General features: G+C 43.2%; 1 protein-coding gene across 1 annotated transcript in view; it reads right to left on the bottom strand.

Annotated features, from left to right (window-relative positions):
* Positions 1-14,736, bottom strand: part of LOC309492903 (uncharacterized protein) — a 44,778-nt gene that overhangs the window by 20,304 nt on the left and 9,738 nt on the right. Inside the window, exons 4-6 of the mRNA XM_082161943.1 lie at positions 11,350-11,583; positions 5,901-6,048; positions 5,766-5,792 (exon numbers count right to left, since the gene is read on the bottom strand). Coding sequence (XP_082018069.1) covers positions 5,766-5,792; positions 5,901-6,048; positions 11,350-11,583 — 409 coding nt within the window. The remainder of the gene's footprint in view (positions 1-5,765; positions 5,793-5,900; positions 6,049-11,349; positions 11,584-14,736) is intronic.

The raw sequence follows: 14,736 nt of genomic DNA, 5'->3' as shown, positions 1-14,736 counted from the left end.
TGAAAAAACATATTTTTCAACTCTCATGTTCTTCAAAGTTCTTTAACCCTTCGATGCATACCTCTGGTTTTTAGTGACCTGGGACATCATTCACTACCCTGCTCCTCATTCATTTTTTTAAATTTTATAATATATATATATATTTTGTGTGTGTGTGTGTGTGTGTGTAACAATGTAAGTATATATTTTTTCTGCACAACAAAAATTGAATAATTTGTAATAATTGCATAGAATTGAATCTTAGATGATTGAATAATTGCATTTCACCTTTATTCCACAAGGTGGCAATGTCTGATACACAATGATGAAGTGACGTTTCACTCATACTTACCACAGGAAGCAAACAAAAGAACAGGAAAACTTGAAATGGATCAGTGAATTACTGCAGAGCAAGTACTAACTAAACACAATCAAATATTAGTATCACTATCACTTGTATGGTGGATCTGGTGAAGAAGCTGATCAAAATATTGCTTTTGAAGATGTTGAAAATGATAGTTTTGAGAATATGTTTGAGATCGTGAATTTGAGCCAGATGCTAAATGTACTGGGAAAAGAGCTCTGACGAGGACAGTGATGATGGTATAAAACAACTGTTGAAACTGAACCCTTCCAAGCTCCAAAAGGTAAAAAAAAATTGCTTTATTTTAATCTTCTGTAATTGTTACTCTAATACCAGGAGACTTTTATAAGGGTAGAGATCCATCCGTGCTAGATATAGATCCGGGTCGCTAAAGACCCGAATATGTAACAATGAATGGCAACACTTTCAGGGTTAATTAGTTTTTGCCCAGAAAAATAATAAAATCATTGAATCTTTATTTCTCTTGCCTATATTTTTACATGTCCAAAGATCCATCCTTGTCATACTTGTGGCTCAACTTCTCCACAGGCCTCTTCCATTGCAGAAGAGTTACTTGATTATAGGGTACAATGGGGCTAAAGGCACACCGTGATAAAAGGCGCCTTTGATTTTATTTTCCTCTAAACCACTAGATGGCACAAACACTTTCCAAAACATCCACTTTTCAATATGCACGTGGAAATTTGGCTGATCCTTGATGCGATCACGGGCGTCAAAGTTGATTCTGTGTTGATTCTTTTTTATAATCACTAAAATTATTACATTTATTTTGAACAGGAATTCTTAATGATTTTCAGTTTTGTTCACATTTTTCAATAACGGAAGGAGTATCTGGGGTAAAAGGTGCCCCTGCTGTTTGGGCTAAAGGCGCAATAATTAACATGATAATAAATAGCTGGCTGACTTTTCCATTTGTTGACATGACATGGTTAGATTCAGATGGTAAATATCATAATGTTATTAATATTAGGAAATAATAATATTAAGTTGGGTGTCCATCTTAGAGATAATCATCATATTTATAATTAAACAATCATATTTAAAATGAATCATATCATATAATAAATTATAATTTATTGTTACAACTGTAAATCTATATCAAATTATTATGGGATCTCCTTCAATACTTTCAGAATCTTAAGGCTACTTTTTAAAATAATTGTATTTCTGTATTTTTTTTAAAATATTTTCTTTATTAACATATTTTAATGGAAAAAAATAATTTTTATTTTTAAATAAATTTTTCATTTTTGTTTTTTATTTTATTTATCAAAATAAAATAACTTTTATTTATATAAAATAAAAGTAACTTATTTATCAAAATAAACAGAAAATAGTACAAACTTTGCTAAAGTGATTGTTTTGAACAAGTATTAACTTAGACATTATTAAAACATTATTTTAGCTAAAATATTTGGAACAATACTTTGTGCCCCATACTGTCACATTTCACTTACATTCTTCCGAGGTAAATCAAGAAAAAAAGTATTCTAAAAATTATTCTAAGCAGCCGTGTGCACAAGGTTAAGAATTAGTCGTTTGCATAGGCTGTTTATCAATATGCGCTCTAAAGCGATCTTCTTTCGTTCTCGTTCTACGTCAGTGGTTCTCAAAGCATACTGCAGGGGGGGTCGCTGCAGTATGGAAGCATATGGGTAGCTATATTCCATGCAAAATGACAATGCAATATGTAAAATGACAATGCATTTCTGTATTTAAATTTACATTTTCCATTACATTTGTGCAACGTTTGGTGCAAAATTAAATGAAAATTCAATTATATAATTTACATTTGCCATTTTATATACTAGTTTTAATATGTAAATTGAATACATATTTTAACACTTTATAAGTTGCAAAATTAAAATGAAAATGTATTACAAAAATGATTAGATATGTTTAACATGTTCAAGCAAAAACTGTCGCAAAATTATCATTTAAATGTTATTTTTCTTAATTGCATTTACACTCACAGTTAAGACACTTGCGACTGCATTTCCATTAAGTGTCCCGCAATGAATGTAGCAAAATTCAATGTGCAATTTGAAAATGCATTCTGAGCCGACCACGTGCCCATCCCATCCCGCCCTGTCAATCACTGCATCAAGGCGGGGCTCGGCAACAGGTAAACAGGCTATGTTACATATTTTGAGTTGTTTGAAGGAAACATCAACATGGCGGCGAGCATGATACGAGCATTAAATTCACTGGCAGAAGAAGTGGAGCGTGAACAGAGAAATGGTAGTATGTTTCCGAAGATTATTACACGTCTTGCAGGTGATAGAACCAGTATGTTGTTAGAACGTCTGGGAGAATGTTCTGCCTTATCAGGCGTCGACACCCGTTTGGTTGTAACATTATCCTGCGCTGTATCCTGCGCATTTCGGTGCTCGAGCCCCTGCCCTTTTTCAAAATTAATCAAAAGTGCCCCTCTCAAACAAATATCAATGATAATATTGTGGTCAAAAAAACTAAATGCATTTGATTATAATTACCATGAAAATGTGTACAAAACTAAAGTAGCCTAAATTCACGTTTATTTTTACGTATCTGAGGTGTTAATTGTTGCCATAACGCGTTGCTATGGGTTGCGTCATTTGCGTATCACAACTTGACGGAAGTGATGAGTCTCCGTTTTCGAGGGTCTACAACCACGGAGTAGTGTCAAGTCAAGTCAAGTCAAGTTTATTTGTATAGCGCTTTTCACAATACAGATTGTATCAAAGCAGCTTCACAGTATTAAATTAAAATAATACAACAAAGTTTGTTTCAAGAGGAATTTATTGATTGATAAAATTAAATTAAATATCCCCAAAATATCCCCAACTGAGCAAGCCAAAGGGAACAGTGGCAAGGAACCGAAAAACTCCATCAAGTGACCTAATGGTGTCCTAAAACTCCATCAGGTGACCTAATGGAGAAAAAAAACCTTGGGAGAACCCAGGCTCAGTCGGGGGCCAGTTCTCCTCTGGCATTTATGAGCTAGAGGCCGGATTGTAGTTTGAACTGTAGGATTATATGAATGCCTGGCTGAAGAGATGCGACTGAGCAACGAACAGTATCAGGAAGACTATTCCAGAGTTTTGTTCTGTAATCACACACACTATTCCATAGTGTGTGTGGACGGCAGGCGTAACCGTAGCTAAAGTTATGCGTTTTAAAACGAAAATGCACTAGTGTAAACGTATTCCAAAGTCTGCTTGGGAACCGATGCTCTTGAGCCAAATATGGTTCTTTCAGTGAGTATGGCTCGACGGCAGAAAAAAAAAAAAACGAAACAATTTTTAAACTTTTTTTTTTCAATAATCAACGGTAGTCGATTCAATTAAAAATCCACATATTAAATATTTTTTAATATTTCATAATCCATTGATACCTGTTTTTCATGTATAATACACTGACCAATCATCGTCTGGCACAACAAGTTCAAATTTCAAGTCCTTTGAAAATTACATACAGACGAATTTACATTTATGAAGCGATCTGAATCTGCGTCGTTGAAACAATGGATGTTAATTGACTACAAAGCACTGCACAAAACCAGCACCAAAAGTCGCATTAATGGTAAAGTAGTATTCAATTCACTTGTATTTAGTTTATGTATGTTGATACACCTTTTACAATTGATCAAACTGCCATTGTTGGTTAAATGAAGCCCAGCCTACACAGTCCTATTATGTGAAGTGTCTGACAAAAACACGCGAATGGTGACGTGAAAGGACGTTATTATTTTAACATTTTTGATAATTATGCAGCAATAGTAGGCTAATAGTATGTGTAATTTGATCATTTGTTATTTTATTACTGACTGTTTACTTGTCTTTAATAATGTTTTAAATTCACATTAATTAGGCTGGTAGTTTTTTGTAGTATCAAAATTGGCATAAAGAATTGATATTTCACTGGTGTCTAAACATTTGTGCCACTTGACCCAGTCCTCAGCACTGAGCCCTTCTGGAGCTGCTCTAAATATGTGATGTGCTATTAAATAAAAGATAAAATATGATAGAGCAATAGAATGAACAGTGAAAGTAACAGAAGCCCATACAATGCATTTTAGCAAGCTTAATTAAGCATGAAAATAACTGAAGGAAATATATATTTGATGAACAAATTAAGCCAACTAATATGATTTATATTCTTTTGGTTTATCTTCTAATACATTTAAAAATTTGAAATTCGGCGAGTACCAAAAACGGAAGTATCGGTATCGGACTCGTTCTGGCAAAAGTGGTATCGGTGCAAACCTAGTTTTTTTGGAACCTGTGATTTCAGGATTCATTGACATTAAAAAGTAAAAAAGAACAGCATTTAATTAAAATAGAAAGTGTTTACTATCTTTAGTCTTTAGTCTTTACTATCACTTCTTTTCAATTTAACAAATCCTTGCTGAATAAAAGTATTAATTCATTTTTAAAAAAAGAACAAAAAAAAAAGAAATTATTGACCGCAAACTTTTTAATGTTTGTGTATTGTAAAAAAAAAGATTTCTATTTTAAATAAATGCTGTTCTTTTTTTTACTTTTTAAACTCAGAATCCTGAAAAAGTATCAAAGGTTCTAAGTATATTAAAATAGAAATTTTTTTATTGTAGTAATATTTCACAATATTACAGTTTTTTCTGTATTTTTGATCAAATAAATGCAACCTTGATAAGCATATATATATATATATATATATATATATATATATATATATATATATATTATATATATATATATATATATATATATATATATATATAATTTATATATATATAATTTATATATATATATATATATATATATATATTATATAATTTAATATATATATATATATATATATGTGTGTGTGTGTGTGTGTGTGTGTGTGTGTGAGTCAAAAGGGGCATATATATATATATATATATATATATATATATATATATATATATATATGCCCCTTTTTACATTTGAGCCCCTGCCCCTGAGGAACACTTTGCACGTCCCTGGTGTTCTTGATATCGAGAATGCAGCTTTTGTAGCTGTTGAGACTCCCTTCATTTTACACTGTAATGGATTTCATTGACTGCTTTAAACAAAACTGAATTAACTAGATATGAGAGCATGACTTGTCTTGTTAGCTGAGTATAATGGGAACCGATATTGATCATGATGACCTGTGAAATCTGTTATTTGTAAAGAAAATGTGAGCTCTGCTTGTTAATGAATAGTTCCTATTGTGCTGGAATGGATTTGCTTAGTATTTCTGAGTGTTTTTAATGCATTGTTTTGCAGCTGTTGGAGTGTTTTGGGTAGTTGCTTTCTGGACAAAAACCTTTGATATTCTGATTTGGAGATATGGCTCGACTGCATATTCGTCAAAATAATAGTGAAAAAATAAATAAACTTAAAATCGAATGTTTTTATAAATAAGCACTTACTTGCATAGTTTTGCAGCTTCCTGAGCTCTGCAAGGGAAATAAACACTGCATGATTACAAAGATCATGTAAATTAGCAGTTGATGAATGTTTAGGCTATAGTACAGTGCATGGAAGAACTAGACATGGTTATTCACCTTTCCCATAAAGCTGTTTGACCTCTTGTTGGAATTTGTCAACCAGAGAGCAGACTGACTTCCTGATGGTGTTGAGGTACAGATCTGTGTTCACAGACACCACTGACCAATCAGATGGCTCCGGTGGAGGAGGGAGAGATGGGAGGAACTATGAGGGATGAAATATTAGGTGAAATATTAGAGAAGACAACTCAAATGCACACACTTGTTTGTGTCATGCTAGGGACCTTATCTTCATGCTATTAAAGGCACACTAAGTTTCCGTTTTTCTCAAACAGCAAAAAGTCGCTGTGGAGTACTTGTATTTAACGTTACTGTTGTGGTGACCCACAAATAAGACTGAAAGAGACATTCACCAAGGGACTGTACCTTTAAGGGAGAGTTGTTTTTGATATACGAGTTCCGGGTTAACGTTGTGTGTCTGTTTTGACCTCACTCGCTGTACAGTTATTTTAGTGATATTGAAGTGGAGAGTAAAGCTGACTCGAAGCATCTCCGTCTCTTGTCTCCTCACTTATTGCACTCCACATTGGTGACCCCGACGCGAGTTTGATACGGCTGAATTATGTCACACAACAACGGTGGTGAAAATGCTGCTGCTGCCGCGGCGCCTGCAGCTGATAGCGGCGCGGCTAATGTCGGCGCTATCTACGCGGCCACTATCAAGTTACCGGACTTTTGGCACCACAATCCACGGCTGTGGTTTCAACACATCGAGGCCCAGTTCCAGCTGAGAGGAATAACACAGGACGTTACAAAGTATTTCCACGTGGTAGCGGCCTTAGATGCCTCGACGACAGCCAGGGCTATGGCGCTGTTAGAGGCTCCGCCGGCCGACGGCAAGTACGACGCACTCAAAACGTTCCTGTTGAACCTTTTTGAACTGTCGGAGCTGGAGAAGGCAGACCGCCTGCTGTCCCTGAACGGCCTTGGCGACAGCAAGCCGTCCAAGTTAATGGAAAGGATGCTGGCTGTGCTGGGCGCGGCAGATCCCGCGTTCCTCTTCGCCCACATATTCCTGCGGCAGCTTCCAGCACCCGTGCGCACCGCACTGGCCAGTTCCCCCCTCCCTTCCTCCAGAGACTACCGCGCGCTGGCTGTGGAGGCAGACAGGATTTTCCTTGCCAACCGGCAGCAGTTTGTCCATGCGCTGCTGCCCCCCCAGCGCACGTCTGCCCTGCTTCCACCAACAGAGGACGACCCGGACACCGCAGCTGCTGTGACGGGCCGCCGACAGCGTGAGGATGGGTGGTGTTATTTCCATTCCAGGTTTGGGGCCAAGGCCAAGCAGTGTCGCCAGCCTTGCAGTTTTGGAGCCCAGGGAAAAGCCAGGGCCAGCGCTCATTAGCAGCTATGGGCGCTGGCCGTGACTGCAAGCTGTTATTCATCACTGACTCCTTGTCCGGCCGGCGGCTGCTGGTCGATTCTGGGGCTCAGCGCAGCATCCTGCCGGCGAAGCCTGTGGACACCATGGCTGGCGGGCAGGGCCCCCCGATGGACGCCGCCAACGGCACGCCCATTCGTACCTATGGCACGAGGTATGTGGAAGTGTGTTTCGGCGGGCGGCGTTTCGGCTGGGATTTCGTCATAGCCGCCGTGTCTACGGGGCTCCTGGGGGCGGATTTGCTCTGCGCTTATAGACTGTTGGTGGATGTTACAAACTGCCGCCTGATTGACGCCCTCTCTTTTGCTTCGTACCCCTGCACGCTGGGAGGGATGGGGGCGCTTTGTCTGTCGAACACGCTTGCCACCGGAGACCTGTATCAACGCCTGCTTGCTGAGTTTCCTGACATCACCACGCCCACGTTTTCATCGGAGGTGGCTAAGCATGGCGTGGAGCACTACATCACCACGGTTGGCCCCCCAGTCTATGCACGAACCCGGCGCCTTGACTCTGCCAAGCTCGCGATCGCCAGGGAGGAGTTCGCCACCATGGAGCACCTCGGCATTGTGCGCCGCTCTAACAGCCCGTGGGCTTCCCCCCTGCACATGGTGACCAAGGCTGATGGCGGTTGGCGTCCCTCCGGTGATTTCCGTCGCCTAAACAATGCCACCACCCCCGACCGGTACCCAGTGCCGCACATACAGGACTTCTCCGCCCACCTAGCCGGCGACACCATCTTTTCAAAGGTGGACCTGGTGCGAGGTTACCACCAGGTGCCTGTCCACCCGCAGGATGTACCCAAGACAGCGGTCATCACACCCTTTGGCCTTTTCGAATTCCTACGGATGCCTTTCGGCCTCAAGGGTGCAGCGCAGACGTTTCAACGCCTCATGGACTCTGTGCTGCGGGACATGCCATTCCTATTTGTTTACTTGGACGACATTCTCGTGGCCAGCGCGTCCGCAGACGACCACCTGAAACATCTCCGGCAGCTGTTCGGCCGGCTCAGTGAGCATGGTCTCATCATCAACCCGGCCAAGTGCGAGTTTGGCCGGTCGTCCATCACTTTCCTCTGCCACCACGTCACCCCACAGGGGGCCGTCCCCCACCCTGCCAAGGTGGACGCCGTCGCCAGTTTCCCACGCCCACGCACTGTGAAGTCCCTGCAGGAGTTCCTGGGCATGGTGAACTTCTACAACCGTTTCCTCCCCCATGCGGCCCAACTCATGCGACCATTGTACGACGCCTTACGGGGAGGGAGGCCGGCAGACGTGTTGGTTTGGTCCCCAGAGAGGACTGGTGCCTTTGATGCTGCTAAAACCGCGCTGGCCAACGCTGCTCTGCTGGCGCACCCGTCTCGGACCGCCCCAGTTGCTCTTACTACGGATGCCTCTGATTACGCCGTGGGGGCTGTGTGTGAACAGTGGGTGGGCAGAGCCTGGCAGCCGCTGGCCTTTTTCAGCAGGAAGCTCCGTGACAACGAGAGGAAATACAGTTCCTTCGACAGGGAGCTCCTGGGTCTTTTCCTCGCCACCCGTCATTTCCGTATCCTGTTGGAGGGCCGGCGGTTCACGGCTTTCGTTGACCACAAGCCGCTAACGTTCGCCATGGCCAAGTCTTCGGAGCCATAGTCTGGTCGACAGCAGCGTCAGCTCGCTGCCATCTCTGAGTACACCACTGACATTCAGCACGTGGCCGGCAAAGACAATTTCGTCGCCGACTGCCTCTCCCGGGCGGTCACTGGTTCCGTCCACTTGGGCCTCGACTATGCAGCCATGGCTGAGGATCAGACCGTGGACTCTGAGGTGCAAGCCTACAGGACGGCCCCCACTGCGCTGCTCATGGAAGATGTAGTGTTTGATACGGCCAACACTACACTCCTCTGCGACGTCTCCACTGGCCAACCGCGCCCTATGGTTCCCGCTGGCTGGAGGCATAAGGTTTTTGACGCCATCCATGGCCTTTCCCAACCGGGGGTGAAGGCCTCTACCAAGCTGGTGGGGGCCAAGTTCGTCTGGCCGGGCCTGCGGAGGGACGTCAGGGCCTGGGCTGCTGCCTGTGTGGCGTGCCAGCGCGCAAAGGTGACTCGTCATACCAAGGCCCCTTTGGCACCCTTCAAAGTGCTAGAGAGGCGTTTTGATCATGTGAATGTGGACCTGGTGGGCCCACTTCCCCCCTCCAGTGGTTACACCTACCTCCTTACCATGGTGGATAGGACCACCAGGTGGCCAGAAGTAGTTCCCCTGTCCTCCACTACATCAGCTGAAGTGGCCCGGGCGTTCATTATGGCTTGGGTGGCTCGTTTCGGCACACCGTCCGACTTCTCCTCGGACCGAGGTCCGCAGTTCACATCGGAGCTTTGGACTGCGGTCGCCGAGGTCCTGGGGGTGAAGGTCCACCGTACCACAGCCTATAACCCACAGAGCAACGGACTTTGCGAGCGGTTTCATCGGGACATGAAGGCCGCGCTCAGGGCCAGCCTTACGGGCAGCGACTGGGCTGACCGCCTCCCATGGGTTATGCTTGGCCTTCGCTCCGCCCCCAAGGAAGATCTTCAAGCCTCATCGGCCGAGCTGGTGTACGGCCAGCCTTTGCGCGTCCCGGGGGAGTTTCTTCCAGATGCCACGGCCCCGTGGTCGGTTGCCTCCCATCGCGCTGTGTCTCTGGACATTGCCGACGCTTTCGTTCCCATTCCAACGTCTCACCATGGCCTCCCCCAGTCCTATGTGCCCAAGGATTTACCGTCAGCCAAGTATGTCTTCATCCGCCACGATAGCCATCGTACCCCATTGCGGCCCCCCTACGATGGGCCCTTCCGTGTCCTGGTGGGAGTGTCTAAGAACTTTGTTGTGGATATGGGGGGCAGGCCGGAGCGGGTGGCTATAGACCGTCTTAAGCCTGCTCATGTGGATATTGGCGAACCGCTTCAGCTGGCCCAGCCCCCACGGCGAGGGCGCCCCCCTGCGGCAGCCTCGACCCCTGCCCCTGCCCCGCCCCTTGCCCTTTGCCCCTCTCCTGTTAAGCGCAGCCGGTATGGCCGCCTGGTCCGCCCCCCTAAACGTTTACTTTTCTAGGGACTGTTAAGAGCTGGACTGTTCTGTTTTGCACTAGTGAATAGTGTCCTATGTTCTATTTGGGGTACCTGTTCGGTCTGGCCCTGTTATTATGGGTGAATTCTGGGGGGGCCTGTGTGGTGACCCACAAATAAGACTGAAAGAGACATTCACCAAGGGACTGTACCTTTAAGGGAGAGTTGTTTTTGATATACGGGTTCCGGGTTAACGTTGTGTGTCTGTTTTGACCTCACTCGCTGTACAATTATTTTAGTGATATTGAAGTGGAGAGTAAAGCTGACTCGACGCATCTCCGTCTCTTGTCTCCTCACTTATTGCACTCCACACTGTCGTAAATACCACTCACGCAGAGCCGTCTCTCCACTCTTCCGACTGCGCTTTCTATGTTTTGTTCGTCGACTCTGCCATGATTCACATCTGAAATGCGCGCTAGTGTCTTCCATAGAGGCTGCTTCATGTGTTGTTGATGTATGTGACGTTGTGCCATAAAGCAAGTTGTGATTCTCGACATTTGGCGGGGCGCCACCTCTCAAACTTGCATTGCTGGTTTTGCCAGCGGTGGGATGATTCGCCCTACTATGAGTTCGTTTGCCATCGAAATTATTTCGAAGCTGTTATATTAAGGTACAAATCTTGCATAGTGTGCCTTTAATAATATTACATAATGCTACCATTCAAAAATTTGGGGTCAGGAAGATTTTGTAATGATTTTTTCCTCAAATCTCTTTACTAAATAAAACCAAAGCTACATTAATTTGATCAAAAATACAGTAAAACCAGCTATTTTTACTGACAATCTTTCAAAAGGATTATTTGATGAATCGAAAGTTCAAAAGAACAGCAATTATTTGAAATAGAAATCTTTAGTAACATTACAAATGCATTTACTCTCACTTTAAATCAATTTCATGCATTCTTACTGAATACAAAAAGTATTAATTTCTTTCAAAGAAAACAAATCAAAGACTTTTGAATGGTAGTGTACACTGACCTGTAGAAAGAGCACCCTGTCCTGTGTTTGAGCCAGTGCATCCAGCTCGCTGCTCCTCTTCCTTAGTGTGCTGAGCTCATGCTCCAGGCCACTGGCGAGATCTCTGGCCTGCTGCTCCACTTGTTTCTGCCGCGCCGTGATGTGCTCCAGCAGCTCAGCCTGCGACTGCTCTAACAGCCGCTGCAGCTCTGCGTAAACAGCCCAGCTCTCCTCGATCTCCTTCTGACTGTTCTCCTGAATGCAGACAGGATGCCATGCTTTATGTATTATCATACAGCAATTAATTCTGATTGCATTTGACTGACTTTAACAAGCTACCACTCTCAAATAATCTACCAATTATTTGCTAATCTTTAACACGTTACAACTCTCAAATCAACCATACAGCCGTTCTGAAATCATACTCTCATTCACAATCTAATGTTCCTGGTGAAGACGTGTTGCGTGAGCATTGACCTCAGTGATGCTGAAGTCAAATTAAAGTATGTGGCACTGAGAGTGAGATTAGAGAGCTATAGCAAATGAAAAAGATGTTCAGTAAATAGCACTATAAATGTTGCTGCTGTCTAGCCTGGGTGATAAAAAAGCATGTAAGCCACCCCCTGGCAGAACAAAGCCTCTCCATCACCAAGACTGTTGTTGTGCCTCTACATAGAAACCGGACATCCTGCTGCTCCAGACTAAATAACAGTGGATCTCGAAGCTGCTTGGCCCCCAGAGGTGAATGGTTCAGGCTGTCCACTCAACAACCAAGCGCCAGCTATGGGTTAAATAGCTGGACAGATGAAGTTCAAAATCCTGTTTGGGCTTTCCTTTCTATGGGAGTAAATCAAAAAGAAAATCTGAAGTGGAACCCCAAAAGGCGGTATGGTGCAATTACTATCGCCGTACCGGCAGCTCCTACAGCCAAACTTATGTAAAATATAGTGCACTGCATAACTTTGGATCACACCAGTGCGGCCGAGAGGGGGGATCTTGATGTCTAGGCAGCTCAAGATCTCCATAAATTGTTGCCCAGGTCTCTGCTCTGTGCCGTTGAAAAGCAGTAAAACCAACATGGGAGGCAACAACTACAGGTGGCCTCCATCGGTAGGAGAGGTCATTATATTTCTCTGATCAGCTACTGCCCACCCTAAACCATGCAGCCCCCTGGTCAGTAGTGTGATGATCCACCACTGTCTGCCTGCTCCACTGGGTGCTTGGAGCTTAGATTTGGATTTTTAAAAAAGCAGGCGGTTAAACATACACCAGGCAAAACAAAGAGAAATAAGAAAACAACAACTAAGTAACTGACTACATGAAATGTCAGGTCAATGTGTCCTGGCCACACAAACGACCCACAACAAATCAGTGACAGCAGGAAAGCAGCCATCATTGATCTCGAGCTAAGCAAGTTGGGCATTGATATAACAGCACTGCAAGAGTCCAGACTGGCTGAAGATGGCATGTGGCGGGCGAAAGTCTACACGTTCTTCTGGCTTGACCACACAGAAAGCCCTGGTTATACGATGTATGTTTTGCAGTTAGAAACAGTTTGTTGCATATGGATATGCCTCCCAATGGCGGTTATGAATGTCACCTCTCACCTTGCCTGTCGACATCCTCTGGAAAGTTGAACATCCTAAGTGTCTACACCCCAACACTGTGCTCAGCCCAGGAAACAAAAGACAAGGTTGATCAAGAGGAGTCTGAAAAATCATTTTGCTTATTGACTTTAATGTTAGAGTCGGTTCTGATCGCATCTCTTGGCCAGACTGCTTTGAACATTTTACGGTCGGCAGGATGAACATCAATGGACAACGACTCTTAAAGCTCTGCTCCTATCACAAATTGTGCATCACAAACACTTTTTTTCCAAACTAGGCATCCGCATAAAGTCTCTTGGCAGCATCCAAGGTCTGGACTCTGGCACCAACTTGGTTTGGTAATAACCAGGCTGCCATCAAAAGTATGCTTGTTACTCGTAGCTTTCACAGTGCTGATTGCGACACTGACCATTCACTAGTGTGTAGCAAAGTTTGGCTATGACCCAAAAAGATCCAACAGTGCAAGTTGGAGAGCTGCCCCCACGTTAACATCGCTAGGGCAGCGAATACACTGCTGCGTGCAGGCTTCTGCATAAAAGAAGAAACGGCCCTTAAAAACAGCACTTCTACAACCATTGAAGAAAGGTGCCAATATTTGCGGGACAACATCCATGACACAGCCACAGCATTCCTGGGTAACAAGGAGAGAAACAACCAAGACTGGTTTGGTTTGTTGCTGTCATCGCTGCCAAACGAGAAGCCCTAATAATTTTTTGACGGAGGTGTCATTTAGCGGCTTTTGCATCTGAAGTCTTCAAATACACTTTATGGAATTAATCTCACTTTATTTGCCAATGTTTTCACTGCTGACCTTCAACAATCAAATTCAACCATACAAATAACCACAAATTATCTGCAATGTTTATTCTGTATTTCTTTTTTATTTAATTTTAAATTTGAATATGCTTTAGGATGGCAGAGAAGCTGAAGTTTAATGCTATCTTTTGTTTGGCATGAATTTCTTTTTCATGCAGCCTGATGAAAATTTTTTGCTTTTGGTGTGAATAATAGTCCATTCCTCAAAGATTCAAACTTTGGGTAACACTTAAATATTGGGAACACAAATTCACTATTAAGTACGACGTTTGTCTCATACTGCTAATTTATTGCTTATTAATAGTAGTAAGGTCGTTTTTGTAGGCTTAAGTTTAGGTATTTGGTAGGATTAAGGGATGTAGAATATGGTCATGCAGAATAAGGCATTAATATGTGCTTTATAAGTACTAATAAACAGCCAAGATCCAAGTTATATGCATGCTAATAATCAACTAGTTAATAGCGAGAATTGAAAGCTAAAATAAAGTGTTACCAAATTTTCTAGCAATGCATCTTTGATTTTCTTGAACCAAAACTCAACCCTAACTCTCATGCTACAGGTGATATTTGCAGGGTCATCCATTCAGAAACACACACACACACACACACACACACACACACACACACACACACACACACACACACACACACACACACACACACACACACACACACACACACACACAGGATGGTGACTGATTTTGAGACCAGAATGGGGAAGAAATTTCCTTTTCTTTTTTTTTTTTCTTTTTTTTTTGGGAAATGCACAGAACTCTTTCAGGACAGAGACCAGAGAGGAGCCCTGACACAAACACATGCAGTATAACTCATGAGATTTCATGTTAACAGCAGCATGCAGAATGTCACTGTGTGTTTTAACAGGACAGACCGGTTGAACAGCTTAAACTTATACTGAAGAACTGTGTTGTTTCACCACCAGTTCAGCTCATCTGCCATCATATAATACCAATCACCTACTATCTGC

This window comes from Leuciscus leuciscus (assembly GCF_965113295.1).
Source record: "Leuciscus leuciscus genome assembly, chromosome: 2".
Lineage (NCBI taxonomy): Eukaryota > Metazoa > Chordata > Actinopteri > Cypriniformes > Leuciscidae > Leuciscus > Leuciscus leuciscus.
The sequence above is the reverse complement of the archived record's forward strand: the minus strand, read 5'-3'. Positions and strand labels throughout refer to the sequence as shown.